This window comes from Eurypyga helias, unplaced genomic scaffold (assembly GCF_000690775.1).
Source record: "Eurypyga helias isolate BGI_N326 unplaced genomic scaffold, ASM69077v1 scaffold39919, whole genome shotgun sequence".
In the NCBI taxonomy this organism is placed as follows: domain Eukaryota; kingdom Metazoa; phylum Chordata; class Aves; order Eurypygiformes; family Eurypygidae; genus Eurypyga; species Eurypyga helias.
Window position 1 is genome coordinate 1 of NW_010272117.1, and position 27,218 is coordinate 27,218.

A 27,218-nucleotide genomic window follows, 5' to 3' on the forward strand; every position below is an offset into this window, starting at 1 on the left:
AATTAATTATATTAATTAATTATATTAAAGTCAACCCTTATTTTAACCACCCATGAATTATCTTGTACCATGAACACCCAGTGACAGCACAGAATGATATTACTGAAAGAAAACATCCCCCAGGAAGCACTACTTTGAAACAAGACGTAAGAAAAAGCCAAAGAATTTGGCAATGAATTACAACAAATCCACGAGTGGATTTACATTGTATAATACCTACAGATTGTTTAAAGCTTATACTGGCTTAGGCAAAATAGATACTGAGCACTCGTAAAATCAATTAAAAAAAAATCACCAATATCAAATGTGTCAGCACAATATCTCAGTGATTTTTCAGAGTTCAAATATTACTCCTATTTTGTGGCTGGGGAAAAAGAGAACACCGGAAAAATAACTGCAGAATAAACTAGGGTGTGAATTTAGACTGGTCTCAAAAGCATGTGCTTATATTATTCCAAGATAAACAAAAGGCAGTCTATATCCTGCTTTACAAAGGGCAAAAGGAGTTCTGGTTTATGATGCCGCCTTTATTGCAGGCTCTGCAACTGCGCAGGCCCAGCTGCCACAGGGCAACGAGTGCGCTCCCTATGTTCCGAAAACAACTTTCAACAACACTCACCTGACGGTTCACTGATTTAAGAAGCCCCAAAACTGCCCAGTGCATATTTAACAAGGTAATCACTCTAAATTCTTTCTACCCAACTCCCCAAGGATGGTAGCATACATAGAAGTATGAACAAATTGCTCGCAACCTCTGAAGTTTTTCTTGGGAGAGAAAGAAGGTGATTCATATTTCCAGTTATTTGAATGTATTGCCTAGTCGAATTTTCTCCAACAGATAAGGTCCAGATTTCCAAACGGGTAGCAACAACCTGGCCTTCTGAAAACAAAACTTAATCCACTATGTCTTGCATTTTCCACAGAAAGAAAACACCGTAACAGAAGATACAGAGAAAGTAAGTATTTCTGAACAAGGAAACGACCTTTCAGAAGTATAACCCTACCTGAGTTGTGCTTTAAGTTCAGTAAACCTGGGTCGCCTACTAGGGTCGTATGCCCAGCACTTGGTCATAAGGCTGTAGAGGGTAGGAGGGCAGTTCGGAGGCATTGGGAGCCGCTCGCCGTTCTCAATTCGCCCAATCACATCGTTGTTCTTCACTCCCTGGAAAGGCTTTACCCCATGCATTAGGATCTCCCACATACACACACCTGAGAAACATACACAAAAATTTTTTTCCTAGTGTGAGCAAACAACAAAACCCATTAAAAAAAGAAACAAATCCCAATTTTGTACAGCCAAACAACGCGATCTTTTCTGAAGCGTATAGCTAGGGAATCAGCTTTGACTTACCGGCTGGCAGCAGAGAGGAGTGATGGGCAGGACGGTTACGCACGCGGTATCAACCTGAACTATTTATGAGGAAGCATGACCCACAGCTGGCTCACGGCAGCCTGGCGTCACAGTTAGCTACCTTTTCCCTGCTGTAAATCCGAATGGTTGCTCATATTCAAATCTACCTTTTTTATGAGTAGAATGAGCTGTGTTTGCTTTTCCCTCTGACTAGTTCCAACTGGCTTGTTTCAACACGTAGAGCACATTTTCACTTTAAGGGTGTTCTAACGCTGGCATCGATCCAAATTTTTTGTGCTGAAACTATGTAATAAAACAGTTTCTGGTCAAACTGTGTTAGAAGCACAAAGGGAAAAAGGATCTGTCAAGTTTAGGGTTGGCCAGAATGTTCTGTAAGCTTCATTTTTCTAACTGCAGACTGTACTAGAGTTTTCTTCAAACTGTTATAAACCTGCTAAAATTCACACACCCTCTCCTCAAAAACACTCCCGTTTTATTTTGTAAGTAGGGTGCACCCTTACTTGTCTGTCCTGCTCTTACTTCAAGTCTCATCATCTTTGTTTCCTACCACAGCCAACTTTTGCTCTTGTCTGTCCAGACCAGTAGTCTGGACCAGTTTGAGCACAGGTGACCAGATTCATATAAAAACTTGCCTATTTAGGAAAAAAAGATCAAGGTTTCAGGATATGCCCGTTTACCCTTATTTTTACTCAGCTTCTGGTCATATTTTGTAAGCCAGCAGGAGCTATCAAAGACAAGCAGGAATTTAGCATTAAAGATCTGGAAGCAGGACATCATGTAGGCTGATCTAAGGAAACAGGCCTATCACCTGCTAAAAATATAAACAGAAACAGCAAATAACAAAATATAACAAAAGAATCTGAGGGAAAAACAGCAGTAAAAAATCCTCTCTGTTATGACTATGATCCAATTTCTTTCTACCTTCATTTCTGCAAGCTTCTTACTAGGGGTGAAAAGACACATGAAGAAACTTCAGGCTCACTGAGTAGAAAAAGGAAAGAAAAATACAGAGATGGAAAATGTGCTGGAAGAAAACCGGATTTTCAGAAAGTAGAGTAAAACCAGTGCCAAATATCTGGAAATTATTCATTTAGAGTAGTTAAAACAAAACACTGAACTTCTCCAACTGGACACTTAAGAAACCTCACCGTTTGGTCCTCACTTACCAAACATCCACACATCACTAGCTGAGGTAAACCGTCGGAAGTTGATTGACTCTGGAGCCATCCATTTGATAGGCAATTTTCCTTTGGAAGCTATGGGGAAGGCAAGACAAAGCAGGCTTTTATTGCTACTACTGAGCTCAAAAATATGATTTTGTTCTCAGTGAAAAAAATTGCAGGCAAAACCCATCTCTGGTGAAGCACTTCAACTATGAAATTTTGTACATGGGATTTTGTGCACTCTCTGACCAGTTCTGGGCTTGTTCACCCTGGAGAAGAGACGGCTCCGGGGAGACGTTATAGCACCTTCCAGTACCTGAAGGGGCTACAAGGAAGCTGGGGGGGACTTTTTACAAGGGCCTGTAGTGACAGGACAAGGGGTAACGGGTTTAAATTGAAAGTGGGGAGGTTTAGATTAGGTATCAGGAAGAAGTTCTTCCTGGAGAGGGTGGTGAGGCACTGGAACAGGTTGCCCAGAGAAGCTGTGGATGCCCCATCCCTGGAAGTGTTCAAGGCCAGGTTGGATGAGGCTTTGAGCAACCTGGTCTAGTGGAAGGTGTCCCTGCCCATGGCAGTGGGGTTGGAACTAGGTGATCCTTAAGGTCCCTTCCAACCCAAACCAGCCTGTGATTCTACTGGTAGTCCTCTATTTGCCTAAACATTCAGCCTGAGTGATCTCCTTCAAGTTTTAAGTTAATTCTTATTTAAACAAGCAACTATTGCAGTTAAGAAGGTATGGGCACCAAATCTGAAACCTTCATAAAATTATAGCTAAGGAGTAGGTAGGTGTTTTAAAACGATTCATTACAGAAGGATAGGTTTTTTGGCCTTACATAAACAGAAAAAAGAACCAAGCGAAAAACCAAAATAATCCCTCAAACCTCCTAATAAAGTTCCTAACAACAAACCCCAAAAGCACAACAGGAAATGACCATGTCAAAAGTATTCCATCTCTCCTCTCAGCAATTAAAACGGTATGTGGCTCACAGCGATGTGAGAAAAATGAAACATAATGGAGTGTAAGGGGACAGATAAAGGCTATTTTAAAATATATGACTGAAATGAGAAAAACACTGAAGATTGTATTTATGAATGATTTCATAATATGCACTAGATTTAAATGCTACTGTTTGGTACCCTACATGCAATCCATATTCCTCTGCTGTATTTCCTATCTCAGACACCGCAGGACATCTCACAGCTACTAGTGCCACTTAAGATCAGCATTCCATCCAAAACGGGGGAAAAAGCAGGCTTCAAAGACTTTTTTTTGTACTTAACCTTCCTAATCCAGTGGCATCTGAAGCATGCATCACACAATGACAGCACAAACTAAAAATTTATTTGTAGGTAACCTTGAACTCAACGTAGGCTACCTATATAATGACATAAATATAAATATTATCTCAAACAGGCCTCAAATGTGGATAATCTTCTAAAAATCATGAAGAAAGCACTATAAGCTTGTCCTACAAAGTCGAATTTTACTTACGCATTGCCTACTTCTTGCAACTTAAATCAGATCCTGTGTTTCTTCTTCTTAAGCATACATGTAGGCATTTACCATCACCTATTAAATTGTTGAATAGTTTGCCTTTTTACGCAACAGCTAGACGAAGAATGTCTGGGTAATTCCTTTTGACAACAAACTCAGTATTGTGAGAAGCAATTCTGTTCTAACCGGCCTGCAAGAAGGATCCAGGGTGTCAACTTACCTTTATAGTAAGTACTGTCTTCCATGTATCGGGATAAACCAAAGTCACCTAATTTCACACAGTCAGTGGCAGATACCAGCACATTTCTAGCAGCAATATCCCTGCCAAACAGAGGAGACATTGTTTCTAGTCATTTAAAACCTTAAAGGTGGTGAAATGTAATTTGAAAACCATTATTAAAAACCAGAAGTATCACATGCCTTTGAGAGGACTGAATTGTTTTTCTGGTCACGGTTTGGGTGTGCGTGTACACAAAAGGACAACCACATATTTGTCTTCTGATTCTGAGAAGCTTACAGAAATGCTACAGCACACTTGATGCTTTCAAGTAATAACCGTCATCCGACAGTATAACCGTAAATATCAACATCTGAGGAAAAAGTTTATCTGCATCTATTTAAATATCACAGGCTAACAGTTTTTGGCAATTAGAATTGATGGAAAGAAGAAAATCTGCCTCCTGACCCTGCAAAGCTAAGGAATTGGTTTAAGATCTCAGTTCTGTACGAGGCTTCCTGGTAAGGAGTTCGATTTTCAGTGATGCCCAGAGGGATTATGCAAAGACTTGGGCATTTTTCTCTTGCAGTTTCCCAGGTGAGACACCCGCCTCACGCGTCTGCTGATTCTAAATTTCAGCAGTCTTGACTACCTATTGACAAATTTAGCTCTGAGCAGTGAAGTACAGTGAACTGAGCAGTGCTACTTTCTCCCATTTCAGGATGGTATGAAAAGTTGTGTTCTGAAATTTATTGCTAGAATTCAACAGCTACTTGGCCAAAATTCAAGTACCTGTAACAACTGCTATTTACAATATTCCGATATACATATGTATGTATATAAATACACCTAATACTTACATAGGTATGTGTTTGTATCTACAATACATATAACACACAGAATTTGAACTTTAAAACACAAATAAAATGCTTGACTTCAAAATGAAACGATACATGATAACTGGACCGCTGTGAACTTCTAATTGCATACAACAAGATGCTAAGGCCAGTCTCTTCTCTCTAGAAAGCTCATTGTCAAATTCAAGGGAATACAATTTATAACATACCCAGAAAGATGTTTAGGTTCATTTTCTGGTAAAGCAAGTACTTGTATTTTATAAATATTTTGCTTTTCCTATTCTTTACTTACAAAGACAGCTGCCCCTTGTTTTGCTTTTCTGTATTCCGAAGAATACAGCTGACCCGCAGCTTTAAAAAATTATTGTAACCACAAAGCAACAACTCAACTGAAATCTAATCCAATTAAATCTGGCCCCACCTCCGAGTCGATCTCAGAGAGGGCCAGCAGGTGTCTCTCTTGAAAAGGCTGTGATTTTGTGGCAGCGACGTACTGATACACAAATTGACATGAAAGAGGAAAGTGGACTTTAGGAGTTTTAAAGCATTGCTGCTGCTGCACATTCACTGTAAGTCAAGGAAAAGAAATGCAAAATGAAGGTTTCAAAGAACCCAACTATGTGTTGTGTTTGTCTTCACTTGAGCAAGTGTATCTCACAGCCAGAACACTGCCAGTCAGAAATGTGGTAATTTAGAATACCTCATATTCCCTAAAATTTCAAGTAGTTACATACAAAAATATGCACGTAAACATATATATGTATAAAATCTTACCTATGTACAAATCTTTTGCTCTCTAAGTAGGCAAGTGCTGTGCTAAGTTGGTAAGCGTAGAGTATCAGAGAGGCGAGATCCAAGCTGTATTTTCTTACTTGCAAAAACGATCTCAACTTTTTGCACAAAGAAGGAAAAAAAGGAAAGAAGTTAGGATGAAAATAAATAACAAATTTGAACAAGGCACATCTCAAATTGTAAAGTTTACATGAGTACCAATGGGTATGCCTTCCCTTAAGACTGGATGAGAAAAGAAAATCACTTTCCATGAAGAAATTTGACTCTGGTTAAATTAAAACTTTTTTTTTCTACCTGAAAACTGTTAGCCAAACAAAAAATAGAAGTTTTGTGCATTGCTCTCAGGCTCCTTTTGAAGACTGAAGGCACATGCTGCTGCTGCTCCAGAGTAAAGCACTCTTTGACTTTTTATGCATTCTTCCCTTGAGAACTGCATATGGTCTTGTCCTAATTTCAGAAAAACACAGTGCGTGGCCAATCTGAACACTGACTAGATCAGTATTGTTTTGGAAGCATTAATTTTAATCCACATTTGCTAAAACAGCTGGATTAAGCTCATGGTAGCCAATATCAATGCAGAATTTTTGTAAGCTATATTCCCAGTACAAGGCAGTTAGGACCTAGTGGAAGGTGGCACCACAGTCTCCTTATAAATTAAAACAAGAATTTGAAGCGTTTTGGGCACTGGAAAGGAAATTTGTAATTTTTTGACAGAAAATCACTTCTCCACCACAGGCTTTTCTGCCTTCTGTTTTTTTCTTGGACCACACATTGCACTTGATAATTACAATGACGATCTTACAATGCAGTATGAAATACCACTTCAGTGAACATTTTCAGAAACACATAGCTCAAAGAAAACAAATTTATTATAAGAACAGATCTAGTTGTGTTTAAACCATTCATCCAATAGACAAAATAATGAGGCAAGTTCTCTTATCTAGGGTGTCTGCTGCAGAGACTGCACAGAAAAAAAAAGAAATTCAGTGCTCTAAAGGAAAACAGAATATTACTCAGGGAGAATAAAAGTGGTACCACATAATTTCACTTCTAGAAGGTATCTTTGCAAATGCTGTTTAAATGACATTGCTTTATCATCATCTTGACACAGGAAATGCCCTCACTCTGGAACTGCAATTGAATTCCCTGAAAAACATGACTAAATTACTTTGGTATGAGCTGATGGAGTTCTCTCAGTGGAGGAGTGAGGTCAAACACTGCCACTCCTCTTTCCGAGTCCATAATTCTACAAACAAGTACACCACGTTTGAGGAGAGTGCCTTGGTGGTGGTACTGAGAAGAGATGTCTTCGGTCTTTTGCAAAGATACCTGTGAGCCAAAGGAGGGCAGACCAAAGTGGCATGAGGATTTTCATACCTCCCCAAGTGTACAGAGCTCCATGATTATCCAAACTGGGTTTTCTGTAATCACTCCTATGAGCTTCACAATGTGAGGATGATCAAACTGACGCATGGTTACTAAAAGGAAAAGAAATAAGCTGATGCGTTACATAAAACCTTTTTAAAAATAAAAACAAGAAACTTGGTTAAGATCTATTTAGTCTGTGAATAGAAAATACAGTCACAGTTCTGCAGGACTTGAAACAAGTGCTTAGAAGCAATCATGTCTGGTCATTTCATGTTCTGCAGACAGTACAAAACACTGCTTGCTTTAGAAAACTGCTGTGGAAGGTGCAAGTGAGGTTCTCTGGCTCTTCTGCCCTGGCTGAGCATAACCTAAGTTAACATAATGACCTAGCAATTCAGCGTGTGACCAATTAACCCGTCTTTCTGTTAGTAGTGGAGGAAGGAGAAAACAGTATGCATAATTTAATGTCTGGAAAAATCGTGTGTCAGTTTATGACAAACAAAATCCTCATTGAATTATTACGTTCACATCTCATTTTATTTTCCACAGACCCTTCAGTCTCAGCAGAGCATCACAGTATATTTTATGCAATAAGACAAATAAATCATAGAATGGTTTGGGTTGGAAGGGACCTTAAAGATCATCCAGGTCCAGCCCCCCTGCCATGGGCAGGGACACCTTCCACTAGACCAGGTTGCTCCAAGCCTCATCCAGCCTGGCCTTGAACACTTCCAGGGATGGCGGATCCACAACTTCCCTGGGCACGATCACTGAAGCCCAGGCTACCTCCAGTCTTGGCCTCTCTGAAATGTTTTTCCGCATTAGGGAGCAACAAGTCCAGCAGTGCATCTCCTCTGCCTCTCCAGTAGTTTCCTGGGCTGCTTGCAGTTTTGTCTCCAGCAGATGCCCGGGTGGCTGAAGTCCCCTGTCAGGATCAGGACCTGCAAGTGTGATGCTTCCTGCAGCTGAAGAAAGAACTCTTCATCAACCTCTTCTTGATTGGGTGGTCTGCAGTACACACCAACCATGTTTCCTTTGTTGGCTTGGTCTTCAATTTTCACCCATAAGCTCTCGACCTGCACAGTCCTGTTCTTCAAAAACAGCTGTGTGCAGTCAATCTCATTTTTGGCACAGAGGGCAACTCCCCCAACTCTCCTTCCTTTCTGAATATTTTAGAGCTGTCAATCACAGCACTCCAATGATGCAATTCATCCCACCAGGTTTCTGGGGTAGCAATCCAGTTGTAGTTTTCCATTTGGGCAGCAGCTACCAGCTCCTCCTGTTTGTTTCTCACCCTGTATGAAGGCAGTTCAGCTGGAGTATCAGCCATACCCCCTTTTTAAAGGAGCTCACCCTAATTCCCTCGAGGCAATTCACAAGTGCTTCCCTGTTGCTACCTAATTCCTCAGCAGCCCCTGGCTCTTCTTGAGTGCTCAGAACTCCATTCCCTTCTCTGTTAATTTTAGTTTAAAGCTCTGTTTAGAAGTCCAGCCAGCTTATTGCCCATGACACTCCTGCCTCACTTGGCCAGTTGAGTCCCATCAGCTGTCAACAGGCCCAGTTTCTCAAAGATATGCCTGAGATCACAGAAGCCGAGACCTTGAGCACTGCACCAGATATGCACCCAGTCACTCACGTCTTCCATTTGTCTCCTTTTTCTTAAATTCTCTTCTCCTGCTGGGAGGATAGATAACACCACCTGTGCTGCTTATCCCTTTAACATCATTCTGAGGACATAACGTCTCTTCTGATATTTCTGAGTTGCCTCGTTGCAGCACCATTCGATGCTACTTGGCATAGTAGGAATGGGCGATAGTCCACAAGCTTTGCCAGCTTGGCAGCCTCTCCATGACATCACAGATGCAAGCTCCCAGCGGGCAGCAAACTTCTCTTAAAAATATTGTCTGGGTGACAGCTGGGTGCTTTGATGCCTCTCAGAAAGGAGTCTCCAATTCCTAACACCCTACACACTTATCTGGTGGCCCCAGTTCTAATGCGGGTGGGTAGCTGGACCACCTTTGCACAGCTGGCCTCTCCTGGGCCTTGCCCATTCCTCACTCTCTTCATTCTCCAGCCCCAGAACATCATACCTGTTATACAGGGGCACTTCACGGGGAAGATTCCTCCTCCTGCCTTGAGTAGAGATGAGGGTTCTCCTTTGTCTTGTGAGCTGGCTGCTACTGTCACCACACGGTTGGAAGGAAGCTCACCTTCCCTTTGCAAAGCCTGCAGGCAGGGCTGTTGCTCAGCTTGTGGCAGGGCGCAGTGCCATACATCTATCCCTCGCTCAGATGCCCAGATACTGCGCTGCCTGCTCAACTCCTCATGTAACACGGCCACTTGCTTGAAGAGTTCCTCCAGCTGGGCACGCTTGCATCCATGAAACCAACTCCTAGTCCTAGGGGGCTTCAAGGTTCCGGAGTTCCATGCAACTTTGGGTCTGGGAAGCTCCTGGGGGGTCAATGTGGGTGTCCCCATAGTGAGGTTTTATGACTTACACCCGGGTTTCAGTCACATCTTTGTAATTGTGGTAGGTAGAAACCATTTTGCTTTAACAGGAGGCTGTCTCTTCTGCTCCCAGAAGAAAACAGCCCATTAGCCAAAGGCCGCCCTCCTGCGCACCCAGCCGCGCCATGCCCTGTTTGCTGGCCCTGGTCGCCAGTGCCCCCCAGGGCTGGAGCTTCTCCAGGGGAGGGGTTGGCAGCGGTTGGTCCCGCAGCAGCACCGGAGCTGCTCGCCTCGGCAACGAAGTGCCAGTTTTGGTGACAGCGTGTTAAACCTCCCGCTAATCCTCCCGCCCTGCCCAGGCCTCCTCAGCTGCTGTGGCGGAGTGTGGGCTCACGGCAGGTGCCTCCGCTCCCCTCAGGTACCCTCGGTTCAGGAACTCCCCTGGAACATGTCAGTATGGAGCTGCTTGCCTCAGGGACAAACATCCCTAATTTAATCTTGACAAACACCCCAAATTCAATCTCAAAGTATTCTCTCTTTTACATTTACAGTGTGAAGTGTCAACAGAAATACATGGCAATTGCCAAACTGAAAAGTCTGCTTCGGTGCACCTAAAATTAGACAAGAATAAAACCCGCCAGCTTTTGGCTTCTGATTAATCGTAAACTAAAACCGTGTTTTTGGATTCCTGTTGTGATGAGCTCTGAATTCTACTGTCCACTGGTAAAGAGCAGCTGTAAAACCGACACATCTTGCAGCACCACAAACCCCAAGAAGAATCCTTGGCAAGGATGTTTATAAGACCTAACCTAATAGTTTAATAACATATTTTCCTGCAAAGAAATGTACATGGGCAAACTTAAGATACTCATTAAAATATTAACATGTTATGGATAATGCAGAACAAAAATTCAGTAAAACAAACATCCCTATCAATGACCTAGCCTAACGCATTGTTAGAAAGGAATAAATAACGTGGTGAAGTGTCAAATGGGCAGTAACAACTGCTAAAATATTACACAGAACTGAAGCTAGATTCCAAAATCATTCAATTCCCCTCATCCCTTTTGAAGTAAACAGAATTTCAGAGAGGGAAGTTTTTCTGATGCCTCAAAGAAAGGTGCATCGCTAAAGCAGTTTACCTGAACCCAATGTTAGTATTAAAATCTTGGTAAATAAAGTGTATATTCCAAACAAGTCCCAGTTATTTAGCTTAAAGGTTCCTTTGTACTAATCTAACTCAATGCAATTTACAATGTCTTAGAACATGGAAATGTTTCTTCACTGAGGTAAAACTGAAGCAGGAATACAGTTTTAGTTATCAAAGGAAAGGCAATTAACACAAACATTTTTGTATCATATGGTCTTACCAGTTTTAAACATAAAATACTGTCGGAAAGTACTTCCCAGAAATTAATTCCATCAATGTTAGCTGAAAAGCTCACAAATTCAGAAAGGTAGCAGAGCTATTACATCATTTTTCATCCAGCTTCTCGAGGAAATGCAGAAAGGAACAATTTACCAAAGATCTATAAACATCTCCCCAGATCAGGTGGTTTGTATTTTAGCATACACAAATGCATTAATAGTAATACAGTGCTACGCAAAAGCAGACAAGAATGAAGAGACAGGTGCTGCTTGTAAAAACACCTTTTGTCTACATTTATTCCGAGGTGTTCCTCCCTGCAAGAATCAATACTGTATCTTTTGAGCACTGAAAACTCCACCAGAAGCAAACTACTAGAACCGAAAAATACTTTAATATTCCTAATAATAAAATAATGTATTAGAAAATAGATTTCTTAATTCAGTGAAATAACCAACTCTGCCTCTCCAGATGTTGGATTTTGGCCTTTTGAAGATTGCTCTTAAAATCTAGGAGGCAATTATCTTCTGAGAGAGTTTACAACGTGAATGCAAACAGAGAAAGGTAACAGATGGGAACTAGAATTAAAAAAAAAAAGAAAAGAAGAAATGGCAAAACTATTAAATCAAAATTGAAAAGCACTATTTATCTGTCTACTACGATGGCATTTCCTAATCTGTCGTGCTCAAAGCATAATAAGGAGCATTCAATGAGCAATTATTTTCTACATTGTTAAGCGACAGCAGCCTACCTTTGACTGCTAAGTTATTACTATAAGCAATAGTATTTACTTTTCCAACAGCTAGAAATGGAATGGAAAAAATTATAGTAATTTCAGAAAAATCTGACATCCAGAAATAAGAAGCCATTAGCTACCAACACAGATTTTCTGAACAATCAGGAAAAAAGCCTTGAACAAAGGAATAGATGAATAAAAGTATACTGAAGCATCTAGCCATAATCAAGTAATTTCTTGATATAATACAATAGCTTTATGAGATTTACAGATATACAATAGCAGAGGATAACAAATGAAAATTAAGACTTACAAAACTAAACAGTACGGAAATCAGTAACTACATCAAACTTCTAGAAGTTTTCCATTAGTATTCATCCGAAAAAAAAGCCTTCCTCCACGTATCAAGTGTGCCGTTTGGGGAATGCAATATTTGTGGGCAATTATTTAGGAAATAGGTTTATTAAATCAGAAGTTTTAATTCTGATTTTTCAAAGAGAGCGCTCTTATTTTAGCAACTTCATTAAAAGAAGACAATCCTGACTTTCCAAAGTATATACACTGAAACAAGTGCTATGTTTTTTTAATTCATGAAGGAGAAAGAAGGAAATAGAGGATCAGATCTCCAATATTATAAAACTGGTTCTGAAGCATTACAGGAGTCACTCATCACTGTTCCATTTAGAACATCAAATAACCCCCATATAATCATGTACATGGGCACTGCAAGGATGTAAAGCAGTCTTCTGGCACATACTGCAGGAGAGGAAAAGGTCATGCTATATATTAATATAAGATTTACAGTAGTATCAGAAGCTTCTGGCACAGATGGCTGCACAAGAACCAGTCACAGAAGCTACCTCAAAAGAAGTATTTTAATACTCACAGGCTTCTTGTAAGAATTTTTCTCTAACGCTGTCTGAGGTGCAGTTTTTACATGTTTTGATTGCAACAGCCATAACTGGATTTTCCTGAAAGACATTATTGAGAAACAGCTGAAATACAGCCCACCACATGCTAAGTCCTTTAAAATTCTAGAAAAACTGATTTAGAGAAAATTACTATTAACTAAAATATATTTAGTTAAAAATAACACTCTGAAAGCTTCAGTGTTAAAATATTATAATCAACACACTTAACGCACAACATTTACATCTAATATGTCTAGGAAATACTTATTCCGTTTCAAACTGTTGAACTGTACAAAAAAATATGACAAAATATAGTAAGTTTCATTGAATTGTACTGGAAGTTCTTTGTGTTATTGGGGATGGTAAACTCTTGACAATATTTAGCAAAAACAGAGGAAAACAACTAGATATATGCCTAAAAAATGCACTTGACTACGTAAGCAAGCAACATGGGAAGCCAAATAAAGACCTTTTTGTGGCTCTTGCAGAGCAAAGACTGGCTATAATTTTGAACTCAACCTACAAAGGAAAGTAAACCAAAGAATATTACAATTTACTTTCACAACCAGTTATATCAAGGGCTTAAAACTGAGTGAAACAGAACATATGTATTCAAAATCAGAAACAGATTTTACCACCTGACTGCTTATCCTCTGAATACTGAAAAATGAGAAGCACTGAAACAGGCCGAAGGAGGCCTCTTGGTTCAGGCAGCATCTTTCATCTTCTCTTGCTTTGGTGTGTTTTACATCCTTTCCATAAGTTACAGACAGCACAGACAAGCAAGCTGCAAGCGTTTTTCTCCTGAAAAGAAGCTTTAGGTCTCTGAGCTTCACTAGTATTCAGAATGCCATGACTTACTTAGAAAATGGTATTTTAACACCACAGCGTATCCCCACAGCAACATATAGTGCTCCGAAGATGTCACTCGTGTAAATTCTGAATGGGCTGAAAGCAGCTGGAGTGTTTTAAAATTAATCTTCTACATCAAATACAGGCCTGCTCAAGGACTGGTATGCCTTCCTTCTAACTGGGAAATTGGGAATTGTGCACTGTTTAATGGGAAGATTACTTAGGAACTTTTCCCTGAAAGGCTACAGGGTTAATGTGTGTCCCCACCGAGTTTTTCAGGGCAGTGAGAGCTAAGATTCTCAGAGTCATGTCTACATCTGATCACACTTGCTCTATTTTAAATCTATATTTACAGACAAACATCAGAATTGGAATAATATTTACATTTTTCAGGCTTAAACGCCTATTCTCTAAGTTACTCATAATATACTCTTCAAGTTGACTTTGCAGGAAAATACTGTTAAAACCTCTCAGACACAGGTATGCCCACAAACTGACTGAAAACCTGGGAAGTTAAGACGATTTTATTCCCTTCTGAAATCAGGATTCAAAAATCAACACTGGATGAGACCTCTGGAGGCCTGCCACACCAATCCCTCTCCTGGTGTTAAAGATGAAGCTTTTGAAGCATCGACTAACCAACGTTAGTATCAAGAGTTTCTGTGTCTGTAACCCACAAAGACTCTAGAAAATGAGTATAAGAAAAGGCCCGATCTCAGGGTTTTGCTAATCTTTTGGGTTTGGATAAGGAGTCAAAACAGTGAGGATATATCAGACTGGCAACAATCTGTGTACTAAGCAGCAAACACTATTTTAAACGACACTTTTGGATTAATCCCACAGTAGATCAGCCTTCAAAGACAGTCTTACTTGAATTGCTCGCACCGGAGCAACAGGATCCTATAACTATACATACATTTTCGATTCAGTCTCCTGTAAATACAGGCTGGTTGTGATACTTTAGGCATAACTAGTAGTAAGCAGCATTCCAGAGAGGTGGATGCCGCATAGTCAATAGAATAAGAACTTTGCAAGTGATAGGAACAGGGATAAATGAGATTTTTCAGATTCAAGTTTGAGCTAGCAGAACAAGAGCCCTGTGTTTTTGCATGCAAGACAAATATATACAAGGATGGAAACACTATCACGTTACTGTAACTAATCTTTTATCCATTGTAAGATTTCTTCCAAAAGTTCAAGTTACACTCTGTGACTAGTACATTAAAATTTAATGATAATACCTTCCTGTTCTCCCTTCACATATTCAAGCGTTTTAAATGTAGTAAAATTTTATTACTAAAAGTAATAAACAGGTTGCCATTCAAAAAACTCTTATTAGACACTGCGTAATTGAATACAATCTGTTTTCTAATTCAAGAAAAAGAATGGAGGCAGACAGCATTTTCAAAACAACAGTCCCTAAGAAAAGAGGTCTTTAATTGGTTTTACAGACTACTAGATTTATCCACTGTGCCCCAAGTGCAGTGAAACATTACTCCTCAAGTACTCCGGTGAACTTGGACAGGATTAAATAAAAAATAAGAAACTCCCTTAATGCAAAGTGTATCAGACCTGCTTTTCTAAATGTTCTAAATCAGAATAGACTTCAACCTTGTCTGAAATAGATAACACTTATCCATATTTATTTACTTGAATATTACGTCAAAGATTTATTTATTTAACCCATTGAGCCCAGGACGCTAACCAGCTGTTTCGGGGAAATACTGTTCCTGAAGTTAGAACTTGATTGTTGTCCACATGAATTACTACGTCATCTATCAAAAATCCAGACGATTTCTTCAAATGAGAAACCCATCTTAATTTTACACTTGCAGAATTAGTTTATTATAAGCTTGAAATGGGTTGAAATTAATTAATTTCCCACATTTCTCTTGCCTTTTCCCACAAACTTAATTTTTCATCCACGTAAACTGCAATCTTAATCTTTGTGGCTGCAGTCTAGAAAAATACCTAAGCGCCATCCTAAATTACACAAATCCTGCCAACTGGTTTCACTGAGGTGACTCTTGTGCACTGGGGCTTTGCTGGATCAGTGTCCTAAGTATTTTGTATCTTTTCTTTCAGGAAAAAGGAGTAACTTTATTAAAAGCTTCTTTGTGAGAGAGATAGTGAGTCGGTCACGGGAGAAACAGACACATTTGTTTAACATTATTGTCCCTCTGCTGTAGGCTACTGCTCTTCCAGCGTAACAGAGTAGAATTTCTTCTCTCTGTTTCAGCACAGAAGTTAGATTAGCTTATCCTGACACAGTTGGCAGCTTCTACACTGAATACTGAACTGAAACCCAAGCCAGGCTGAACACTGATAAATACAGTTTTACCTTTTGGAAAAGACTCTAAAGCACTGAACAATAGATGGGGGAGTATGGCCAAAGGCACATGTGCTTACCATGCTTGGACACACTCAAAATAAAGGAGAGAGTGTACGGTTGGGGTTAAAAGCAATGACTCCTAATTCGGCTCAGCCTGTAGCTGTGCTGTGGTCCCAAATAATTCTCACCTGGCTCTTCTGATTCCTTTCCCAATCTATAAATAATGGGGATATAGAAGCAGAGAATCTACTCTGGAACTAGTTTTCTACTTATCTGAAACTCGGTAAGTATCCTCTACATGCTGATTATTCTAAAAATAAATCACAAAGTCAATTTTTATGTGTTCTGGAAGACTCAGATCAAGGCATCTAAAGAACACATTTTTATTTTACTTTTTAACTAGAAAGGTTTTATTGTTTGTCTGGTTTTATTTCAGAAGTGAGGCTTACCGGACTCATGTAAACTCCTTGGTGTACATCTCCAAACTGTCCTTCACCAATGCAGCGCCCCAGTTCAATTCGTTCCCTTTGAATTTCATAATCTCTGGCTACAAGAATATAACGCACTTAAAACACTAGATTTCTGATGAAAGGCAAAGAATTAACCCCCGATATACAAAACTCAAAGTAAGTCACTCAAATGTCTCACATATGAATAACTAAGATTAACATTTGCTGCACACCAACCTACACAAATGCTGTATACACACAGTGGAAATCTCTTAAACAAATGTTGGAACCAAAGCAGTGAAAAAGGAATTGTGAAATCTAATTTGCTAAATTAACTACTATGAATTATTTATTGCAATGCAAGAGACATAATTGAATCCTTCTTAATTATAGCTACTAAAAGACAAAGAACACAGATATCCTAGGGCGATACCGATTATATCAAATACAGCCTTAGCACACATCCTTTCAGATGTTTAAGAGAACTCCACTATGTGGTATTTTAGCTCTTGGAACCATCAAATCAGCCCAGAGAATTTTTAAAGAGGTAACTGCAAGAAAAATTACAGAAACAAGAGCATAGCAAATAAAGATAAAATGAAAGAGCAAAATTTTGAGTGCACTACACCTCTGTCAGTGTGCCACTGAAGTAAAATTGGTACGTTTTGTGGACTTACACAGTTCTGCTAACTTTGTGGTTTAACAGACTGAGAGCATTACTGATAAAATGGCTCAGTACTTCAGCAAAGCATTTGATCAATTGCAACTGAATTACTTCATTTGCAATTACGTTGCTAGCAGACATGGAAAAATATTTCAGGAATAGCAGAAAAGCATGTACAGTATATGTTTTCACCTCTAATTGTATTTATTCAGAGCAAAAAAATATAACCAATCAGCTTAGGACTTCATGAGTGATGATTCTGACTTCATTAACACTACAGAAATAATGTCATCTAGAGCTGGATAACAAAAAGATAAATGCCTTTTTCATTTCTTTTGTTTTAAGTACTGCATTTTCCTCTTTAAAATCCCAAAGCTATCTGGTTTAACTAGAAATAAATAATGTTTATTAAATGAAAGTGAATAGTAAACTTAAAAATTCCACATCATTCCAAACTGCAAGCATTCAGGGATGGGTAAAGGGTCTCCTGTTACCTTCATCTATTCCATAGCTTTCTGCAGTGCAATTAAGAGAAAAATCAGATGCTTACTTAGATATAGCTTTTTAAAATCAAGACAAGGACAAACATTTTCTTAACATTTTTTTTAAAAATGAAGAAACATACTGATGCAATTTTAAGTTTACATTAGCAGAAGTCACAGGTCTGTTCTTGTGATCGTTACTGCCTCAGTCCTGTGAGAGCTGAACACTTGAGTCCACTTCAATCCAAGAAAGCACTTAATGAATTTCACTTCAACTGCCCATCTCACAGGCTTTGAACTGAAGGCATACTTAAGTGTTTAGCATCATCCAGGGCTGGGCCCACAAATAATAACTGCCATGAGAATTTAAATGAAAAGGTTAGGGAAAAAAAACCAACCCACACAATTAACATATTAACAAAAATAAAGGATATCATTTATCACAGTATTTTTTGATCCTGCAATTATTTTAGTAGAATCGTGTAGTGACTGACTGCCAGACATTCAGAGCACATTGCTTATTTCTGGAAAACATATATTCTTGCTTTTCAAATATTTATGTTCAAACATATATGTTTTTCAAAACATATATTCTTGCTTTTCAAATACTTTCCACAGTAGTGGAAACTATGTTGTAAACACTGAAATGATTATGAAACATTCCTGCCACATGGTAAACTCTAGAAATCCTTACATACATTCGTGGTTCTTGAGCAGAACACTGTACCAGTTTAGCACCAGCCTCCCCTCTTACACTAACCAAACTCAAGGTTGTTGCAGGTCTGCGTATCAATGGATTGGTGATGGATTCTGGAGAAATCCTTGGTTGCCAAAATGCAACTGTAATTTCACAGACACAACTCGTAAAATCAGAATACTACATTTTCACATGAAATTAGTTCGCCTTGACAGTTTAGGATCCTATTGTAATTCAAATATACCATGAGACAAAACCCTTGTGGTGGCTAATGCATCTTTTTTTCACTTCAAACATGAAGACTCAGAAGAACTTTGAATTTTTATTTTTGTTCCTGAATTCTTTCATCTAACAAAATTGCATGCGGCATAGATGACTTTCATCTATCATGGAATCTGAGAGCAGCCCATCTGTCGCAGAGCAAGGGTGAGATACAGTTAGACAGCAATATGCAGAAGCTTTCCAAATTGCTCTGATCACAGAAATCCTATCCATTATTTAATTGTTGTGTTCAGCATCACAATCAAAAAACCTGCATTTTGAGACATAAAGAGAATTTCACTGAGAAGTCACTGACAGCAGCAAGGCAGAACTTGGATTTATCTGCTTCACACCCTCAACTTGAAAACCACGGAATCTGTGAATTTTCAAAACATCGTAAAGAGTATTTTCTTTGCACATGTATTACACAGGGCTGACATATAAGATTCAGCCCCTGTTAAACCAAAAAGCTTTCGGATAGAAACGTTCCCAAGTTAACTATCATACTTACTTGATGGCATTGTGTAAGTATCTTCTTCATCTATAATCTCTGCATAGTCATCTGTCTCTGTAAAGGGAGGAATTGAAAAGTTTCGGGAAAAGCAGGTGAAAACAATTCTCCAGAACAATATCTCCAATTTATCAAAGCTGATGTCACAACCCCCAACTTAAACATTGCTGGGATGCATTTAGAATAGCATGAATAAAACTTGCTCATGCATAATTTATGGTATGATAATGACCTCGGTGCCAATTATGTAACGTCACATAGATGCATACAATAAGGAATAAAAGGAAGATTCACTTGTATTCAAAAAGTTCTAGTTCTGTAATTGAATCCCATCTAATCTGCTGACTTAAAAAGAAAATGTTTTTAACAGCAAATTCCACTGCAGTAAGGACAAAAAATCATTAATGGATTAAATTGTTTTACCTTCAATTAAGGTGAGAATAACAGTTTGCTAGTTTTTTTGTGTTGAACAGGCAGAACAGGCAGTAAAGAAGTTCCAGGGCAGCATGTACCTACTGCCACCGTGGCGAGTTATTTTCCATAGTCTTCTAGAGCATAAAGATCTTTTAAGTCACACTCACACCTTACACCCATTTTTCTTTCATTAGTCTCAATTTTCCTGTCAGGGACACTGTTTGAAAACAACCAGTTCTCAGAATTTTCCAAAAAATATTTCTTCCTCAGTTTAAAACTTAAGACTTTCACATCATCTGTTCTCAAAATGCTTTAAATGGTGTCAAGTCATACCAGAAGGTCCTTCTCTTGCTCTAAAGCACTTCCAGTGAGGGTAGGTCATTTCCTAAAGATCAGGTAATTTCCTCTGGGGGTTATAAACCCAGTGATTTTTCACTGCAAGGGTGTCAAATTCTACTCATCAACTTCAAATGCATAGAGAGGTTCTCAACATGGAGTGATTTCAAATGTGGTATTTGCATGGTTGGTTCCCGGTCATCACATATTGGGCCACCTCTGAAAGGCATCATCTACTCCCCCTTTTTGCCCATCTGCCCTGGAGCATATGCATATCCTTACAATCCCCTGGCATCACTTCTACAAGTATAGTTTCTGAACGGTTTACTTTTTTTTTTTTTTTGTGGTTTTGTGGGACAAAGCATCAGTGAGTCTGGAAATAAGAATGGGGTGATCCCTTTTTGGCAGTTCAGCCAACTTGAGCCAACTTTGAAATCAGAGGAAGGCTCCTAAGTATTATACACACACAAAACCAAGAGGCTTAATTCTCATACAGAACGAATATTCAACAATTGCAAGACTACAGGTTGCCTATAACCATTTATTTCGGTGAGTAAATGTAGTTTTACGATCCTAACTTTGCTCTACTTAAATAAAATTAAAGCTATTTTTCTTTTGAACTCCTGCAGGAATATACCGTGTCTTGTAAAATCAGAATCAGTAAATTCTATGCCATTTAAATTTTTGCTAGGCAATTTCTATTTAGGACACAGCAAAAGAGAGTCACCTAATGAAAATTCAATTAATTATAAAGACAGCGCACGATTCTAAACTGGCAGCATATTCCAGAGGCACTAATTTCTGCCTTGGTATGCTTTTTCCTCCCTGCATTATAAACAATTGGTTCTATAGAAAATAAGCCCCAGTTTGATCTGAAAAAATAAGCATCCATTTGAAAGAAATCGTTAGTGTGACACCAGTTTGAGGGGGATCAATCATTTTGCTTCCTTATAATATTGCAGCAAGATGTTTTTAACTTTTGTTGTGTCAAATATATCAACTATTGTTGTAAGCTAATATTTGAGGATGGCAGAAAATTCTTAATCTGTGTTAAAAAAAAGGGACTAAAATAAAGATATTAAAAACATATTTAGAAGAATTTAAGAAGTTTGGAAACTAGAACTGGTCTCACACCGGTCTTTAAAAATATTTGTCACACTAGATCGTGGAACAGTGCTTACAAAATGTGATAAATGGCTTGGCTTGTTCACCTCCCTATTTTAAATTAATAAAGTTATTTCGTATTAAAGCATTATCAGAACGCCACAGAGCACTTTACATGGTTTTGATACGCTGCCTAAAACCATCCCGATACTAAAAGGGTCTTCAGTAGCAAATCCAAATGAAGTAAATGTATGCAATTAACTAAACAAATATCTGTTGTCACACATTTAACACTCTGGAGAGGAGTATGTGATAAGAATTCAGAAAATAATTTCTATACGTGTCTGGCATTGTTTCTGGGAATTAGAGCAAAATTCAATCAAGGCATTAACAGTGATGTGCTCCAAGTGTTCTGCAACCAAGATAGCTGACCACTCTCACATTCAGTCTTCACCCCACGATTACAGTCGTATAGTATGAGACTATTACCAAGTCTGCTAAGACTTGGACTATGTCTGCTAAGAGGTATTTCAAAACCCACGTGGAGGCACAAGCAAAACTCAGCTGGGTAAGGCCCTCCAGGCTGCTTTACAAGGAAGGATGTGCAATAGCAGTCTTAAGAGCCAAACACTCCTAACAAAGCAGTGATTCCAGGAGATGCGCTACCTTCAAGGCCCTTGATAAATCTAGAAATCTTTTAAAACTCTTTTTAAAATAGGGTTCATTCTTGTTGCCCATTTTAAAACCAGCACTGAACCATTTCGCCTGTTGGTCGACCCTAGGTTCTTCTAGATGGAAAAATGAGCAGGTTCGTTTTTGGACAAAGACAGTGTTGGTGGTACAGATGAACGAGCCGATTTGAGCTTTACTAAATCTGAATACATTTATTAAATAGTAGAAAAAACCATCTGAGGATATTAAATCAATAATAGCTAATCCGTGATCTTAACCACCTGTCTGAAATTTCCCTTTTCATGTTTTTTTTTTCCATTTAACAGAGCGCATAATTTATAAAAGAAGATAAGCACTAATAAAAAGCTATGTAGGGTTAGTATCTGAAATATAATTTCTTAATTTATGATAGAAAACATGTCCTCTGATACTTGAATGTGTAAGAAAGGAAGAAAATCAGGGTAGTATTATCTCCTATTTATATCTGAAGCAGAGAAAGATGAAAACACCCCCTTTACATTTGACGTGAGAGGAAGGCCACAAGACATTATCTCTGTTTCTTCTTCTCACCTTCCTTTGCATAGTGCTTTTTATGCTCTTTTAATGCCTCCTGCTTACAAGAATAGATACATGCACTATCAGTAGTAGCCGCTGGATTTTTTCCCAACATCAGCTAGAGTAATTTATCAAAATAGATAAAAATTTCTTTAAAAAACCCCAAACCAAAACTCAACTTGTTTTCAGAGGTTAGCAAGTTAAAAGACTTACAAAGACTGGAGAAGTTAAAAACTTTGTAGTAACTTTCAAAGTTTTAAAAATTAAAATCTGTATTTAAAACCAGAAGTTTCAGTAGCTGAAACACGATTATTATTTCATTTATTCAATCTGCATTAAACTATCCTTTTACACAAGGGGCAGCAGTGGACTACAGTGCACTTTGCTGCTACCATGCCTTTAAACCACCACTCAGACTAATTTTTCACGTTTCATCCACTGATCTCACCCACCGACCACAAAAAATCTGTGATATAACCATTTCAACCAAACTGAATGGACACTCTTGCAAACCCATAAACCTTCTTAGCATCATGCCAGAACTCTCATCGCATGCAGTACCATATCCCTGTGTGTTTGAAAGAGTTTCTCCTTTTTCAATTCCAGTTTAGCAGAAAGTGTTAGTCGCACAGCCTGTAAAGTACAATATTATTGGCTAATGTCCAAAGCAGACTGTTTTTTAACACTAAAATCTGTACAGAATTTATTACTGAAATGTGCATTAAGTGGTATATGGATATAAGAGTTGCATATTGCACGTTAGTAACACACAGACTAGAAAACATATTACCGTCCCCACTAATTTCATCTGCAGATCCAGGTGGCATGCAAGGAAAGAGAAAAACAGAGGGGGAGAGAGAAGGGACAGAGAAGGGGAAGGGGAAAATAGACTATTAAATTCATGAGTAATCCAAAAAGTATTCAGACTGCAGTTACATTATATACCTGACCCAAGAGAAACCAGAAAAGTAGCAGAATTTAAGCCTTCTCACCTAAAACCCAAGGGACAAAGATATGTTCTAAGAAGCTTGTATGATGAAACAGAATTAATGACTTTCAAACGCAAATTTACACAAAAATTAAATTTGGGAGTGGAACTATTTTAACGTATTGTTAAGAAATGCCAATTTCTGGTTCGAGTCAATACTTCATTCCAAAACAGATCTCCTACAGCCAGGTGAGTCAGTTCAATTTGACTTTTCACACACATTTCTGACTTGGGATAACTGGAGCTGGCGTTCACCCTTTCAAAGGAAATGCACTCCTGTGCAATCACTAAGACACGAGTAAAAATGGAGCCATCTATGTTTTAATTATACAGAGCACACTGCAGTTCTACAAAGCTGAAAATTAAGCGAGTGGCAAACAGAGCAACTCTACTGGGAAGCTGTTCAAAGGAACACCATATTCCACGCTTATGGTAGCAGCCCTAATCCACACCAATACCCCCAGCACAAGCTGATGCACTTTAGACATTATTTATAAATAACAGGAAAGTGAGCATTATTGTTGTATAAGTAACACAACTATTACTCCAATTCTTCTTAGCCCTAAACAAAGCCAAACTGGTCCAGAGCAAATGCTGAAAAAAAAAAAGCATCACTGTATTCAATATTTAATTCAAAGTGATGCTTATTGTTGCTCGTCTATTTAATTCATTAGCATGCTGTATCAGGGGTCCAAGAATGAAGTAAAAATATATTAACCAAGAACCTCAAAGGTATACAGGGCCTGCACATGTATACAAATGAAATTATTAAAATGTTTGTCATTGTAGAATATGATGCTTGAAACTAAGTCCCCTATAAAAACGGGGACCCAGCAAGTTGCATGAAAATCCAATTCAGCAGGCGGAAAGGGGTAGCAGAAATTTAATGAAATTATTCTTGGAACTCTGTTTACCTGAGGCTAAAGTAGTAAAAACCCGTAACTGCATTAGGATATTCAGCTTTTGGGTTAACAAGGCAGCCTATACAAAGAGCAGTGCAGTACCCTTAGGCGGCGGCTCATGGGAACAGAAGACGAAAGGGAGAAAGCGTCTAGCTTTCTTTACTTTATGCTGACAGTGATTGACTCCTTTACAAAGAGGCAAGAGAAGGAAAGAGAAAAACAGAAACAAATTATTTGGAAATAAAAGAAAAGAGACTGGAGAGAACATCTACAACGAATGAACATAAAAGTAAAGGTTTACATTACAATTCTCTATACGCAAATGGATATATGAGTGTTGTCGAAACTCTAAAGCATATTTGGTATTTTCCTTCAAATTCCCTTCTGCAACAAAGTTATTCTTATTTCAATTTCTAAAAGTGAGAGTAGAACCTATTAAAAAGTCAGCTTTTCCCAACTATATATACCACCTATTGACAACACAAAGAACATTATCTGTCCCAAAAGTGTAACCCGCTTTTTCAAGCTCCTCATCTAAGTTCCACTAGACTGTGCTATAGCTAAATTCCAATTTAAGTGGCAGTAACCAGACTTAAACATAGACTTATTGACTTTCTGGACCCTTGGAAGAACTTAAGACATATTGACTTTCTGGACCTTTGAAAGAACTTAAGACAAAACACGTACTTCGCACAGCAGGGTTACATAGCACAAGGAAAAACAGTCTCTCTGTCCCACTGAAATGTAACACTGGCATATTTTATGATCTGAAATCCGCCACTGGTGTTTTATCCCCAGTGCAGACCTGTCTTGCCAATTTATATTCTAGGTGTCCAAGGGTCTCTGGGCGAACCACCCATGGTACTGTCTTCACTATTTGCGTTCCTAGTCACCCTACTGCACTTATTTAGCAAAGCGCTTATCAGCAGGAGAGAGATTCTTGAGTAGGAGAAAATGCAAAGAAGCCACAACTGATTTCACAAGGTGAGAAAGAAGAGCACAAGACGACACTAAGAACCTGAGCATGGCTGCTCCTTTTACTTCTCTTGTTATCTGTTCGCTCCTCTCTGCTTTCCTCTTTCCCCTCGCTCTATTAGGCAATGTGGGAGGTGGTTTAAAACCCCAACCAACTAAACATACGCATCTTGTTGCTGGTAATTCCTGAGTCAAAACCAAAGAGTGAGGTCCAGCCACGCCGAGTTAGAGAGGCTGGAGGTACAGGTAGTGAGAAAGAAGCCCAGTACCACAGAAGCAGCATACTGGCACAGCACAGTAGTCAGTGGTGGGAGAAGTGGAGGAAGGCTGGAAAAGGAGAATTACCTCTTAATAAAAATTATTTCACATTTTCATGGATTCTGGAAGTGGAAGAAACATCAAAGCAGTTACACTGAGAAGAAAACACCACCTTCTATAAAGCTGTGCATTTTTTTAGTGGCCAGATTTTGAGGGATAGCGTGCAGAAAAGGTGTATTAAGTGTGTTCAATCACTGTCCAACCTGGAGGCTGCATGTTGAATTTCACACATACAAACCTAATGGGTAACGCACTACTATGTACAACCCATTCTTTTGTTAAGATGGCAATTTTAATCCAAAGTTAAAACAAGTGGGTGAGATTTATCCTTGTATCCTAAAGAATAAACAAGTACCAACATAAAAACTGCTGGGATGATTAAACGAGCAGAAATCATTCACCAATTGTGAAAATGTACATTTCATTGAAAATGACAGTGCATTAATCAGATTCAGTGCTAAAAACTAAAAGAGGTGCAAGGAGAGGGCAAAGTTACTGAGTCAGTTAGTATACCATTATTTCCGTGTATACTACTGCAATCCTAGGGACTTACCTTCCTAACATCACACTGAACAAATTTCAGTGCTATCATCCCAACACAAATCTGAGGTAACAATTAATTAAAAGCTTTAGGCATAGCATGAAAGAAAAAATACTGCAGCTATTTTAAGTGACTACTGAAAAGGGTTGTGAGAATAAAGGAATCCAATACTCTGGACTGAAACAGAAGAACAGGTATAGAGTCGCTGGAAGCAATGCAAGCTATCTAAAAGGGAAGAGATGGTTCAACTCTTGACCTGCCTTCTCAGGCTACAAAGCTAATTTAAGCTGTTCACTCCTACACTGACACAGGGGTAGCAGAAGCTGACCTGTTTCACAGGAAGGGCCCATGGAAATGACAAAGGTGGTTTTAATTCATCATGTACATGTCGCAATGCCCCGTGATCCTCAGTCCAACTCATCTTCTGCATTTCAAACTCCGCCCTTGTGATTTTGGCTAAAGTTTGTTCAACTACTCTGCCAGACTAAATGGAAGACTGCTTTGTCTTAAACTTGCCACATCTTGAAGTCTAGCTACAAAAGAAAGTTTGTTTAAGTAAGGAGTTGATTCCAAGTTACAAAAACCCAAAGTTCCAAGAGTTTTTCAGTTGCTTAGTTAGAATACCTGTTGTAATGAATACTACTTAGAAGGCCTTCCTCCATTCCATACCAGCTTCCAGCCACTGTATCACTGGTATCTACCTAAATACTCAAAAAACTCAGAAATGCTGCTGAAAACTGGACTGGACTTCCTAGTTAGTCAGTTCCTCTTGTCAATACTAAGCCTTCACTAAAATAATTGTGTAGAAAAAAGAAAAAAAGAGCAAATGACTTGTAATACAACAGACTAAGTCAGAAAAGAAGCAACCAGGCTAAAAGGCAGTTACTCCTGGAGCTCCTCACTACGACTGTATGTGTAGATAACCAAGACTGGAAGGCTGAAAATGGTGATGTTCCATTCTATTTTAGTCGCACCTTCCTGAACCATTTTCAGATAAAACCCTGAAAAAAGTCTGTAGAAGGAATAAAACTTTTCAAGCTTTTAAAATGAAATGAGCACTATGCAGCTGTCACATCAAGTGTCTTTATATATAAACCACAAAACCCCAAGCCTAATACTACGAGGAACGTTTCTTTAGTCATACTACAGTGTTATTACTAACTAGCAACGCAAAAGCGTCTGCTCGAATCGAATGGGTCACAAAGGAGGAGTGTAGGAGTGGAAGAACTCTTTAACCAACCACACAGCCTGATGAAAGCAATGCAGTAACCTCCTAGGCACCGATTCGGAGGAAATCTGTATAGACTGTCACCACAGTTCATTCAGGTCTTCTTATGCATAAAAAGCAGCATTTTAGTCTGTCTAAAATACAAAAACGTAACACCACCAGTCTAATAAACTGTGATGGGAACCTGAAATTTATTTATAAATTTATTTTTA

The 27,218-nt window shown here is 38.8% G+C and overlaps 1 protein-coding gene across 1 annotated transcript; it reads right to left on the reverse strand.

The window, feature by feature from the left end:
• Positions 1-1,004: 1,004 nt before the first annotated feature.
• LOC104515164 (focal adhesion kinase 1) lies at positions 1,005-19,030 on the reverse strand (the record flags this gene model as incomplete). The annotated part of the gene is made up of 9 exons (XM_010159039.1): positions 1,005-1,209; positions 2,539-2,628; positions 4,251-4,351; positions 5,879-5,994; positions 7,274-7,374; positions 12,701-12,785; positions 16,359-16,456; positions 17,517-17,537; positions 18,974-19,030. Coding segments are annotated over 9 exons (874 nt in total), but the record flags the coding sequence as incomplete, so codon positions are not given.
• Positions 19,031-27,218: the final 8,188 nt, after the last annotated feature.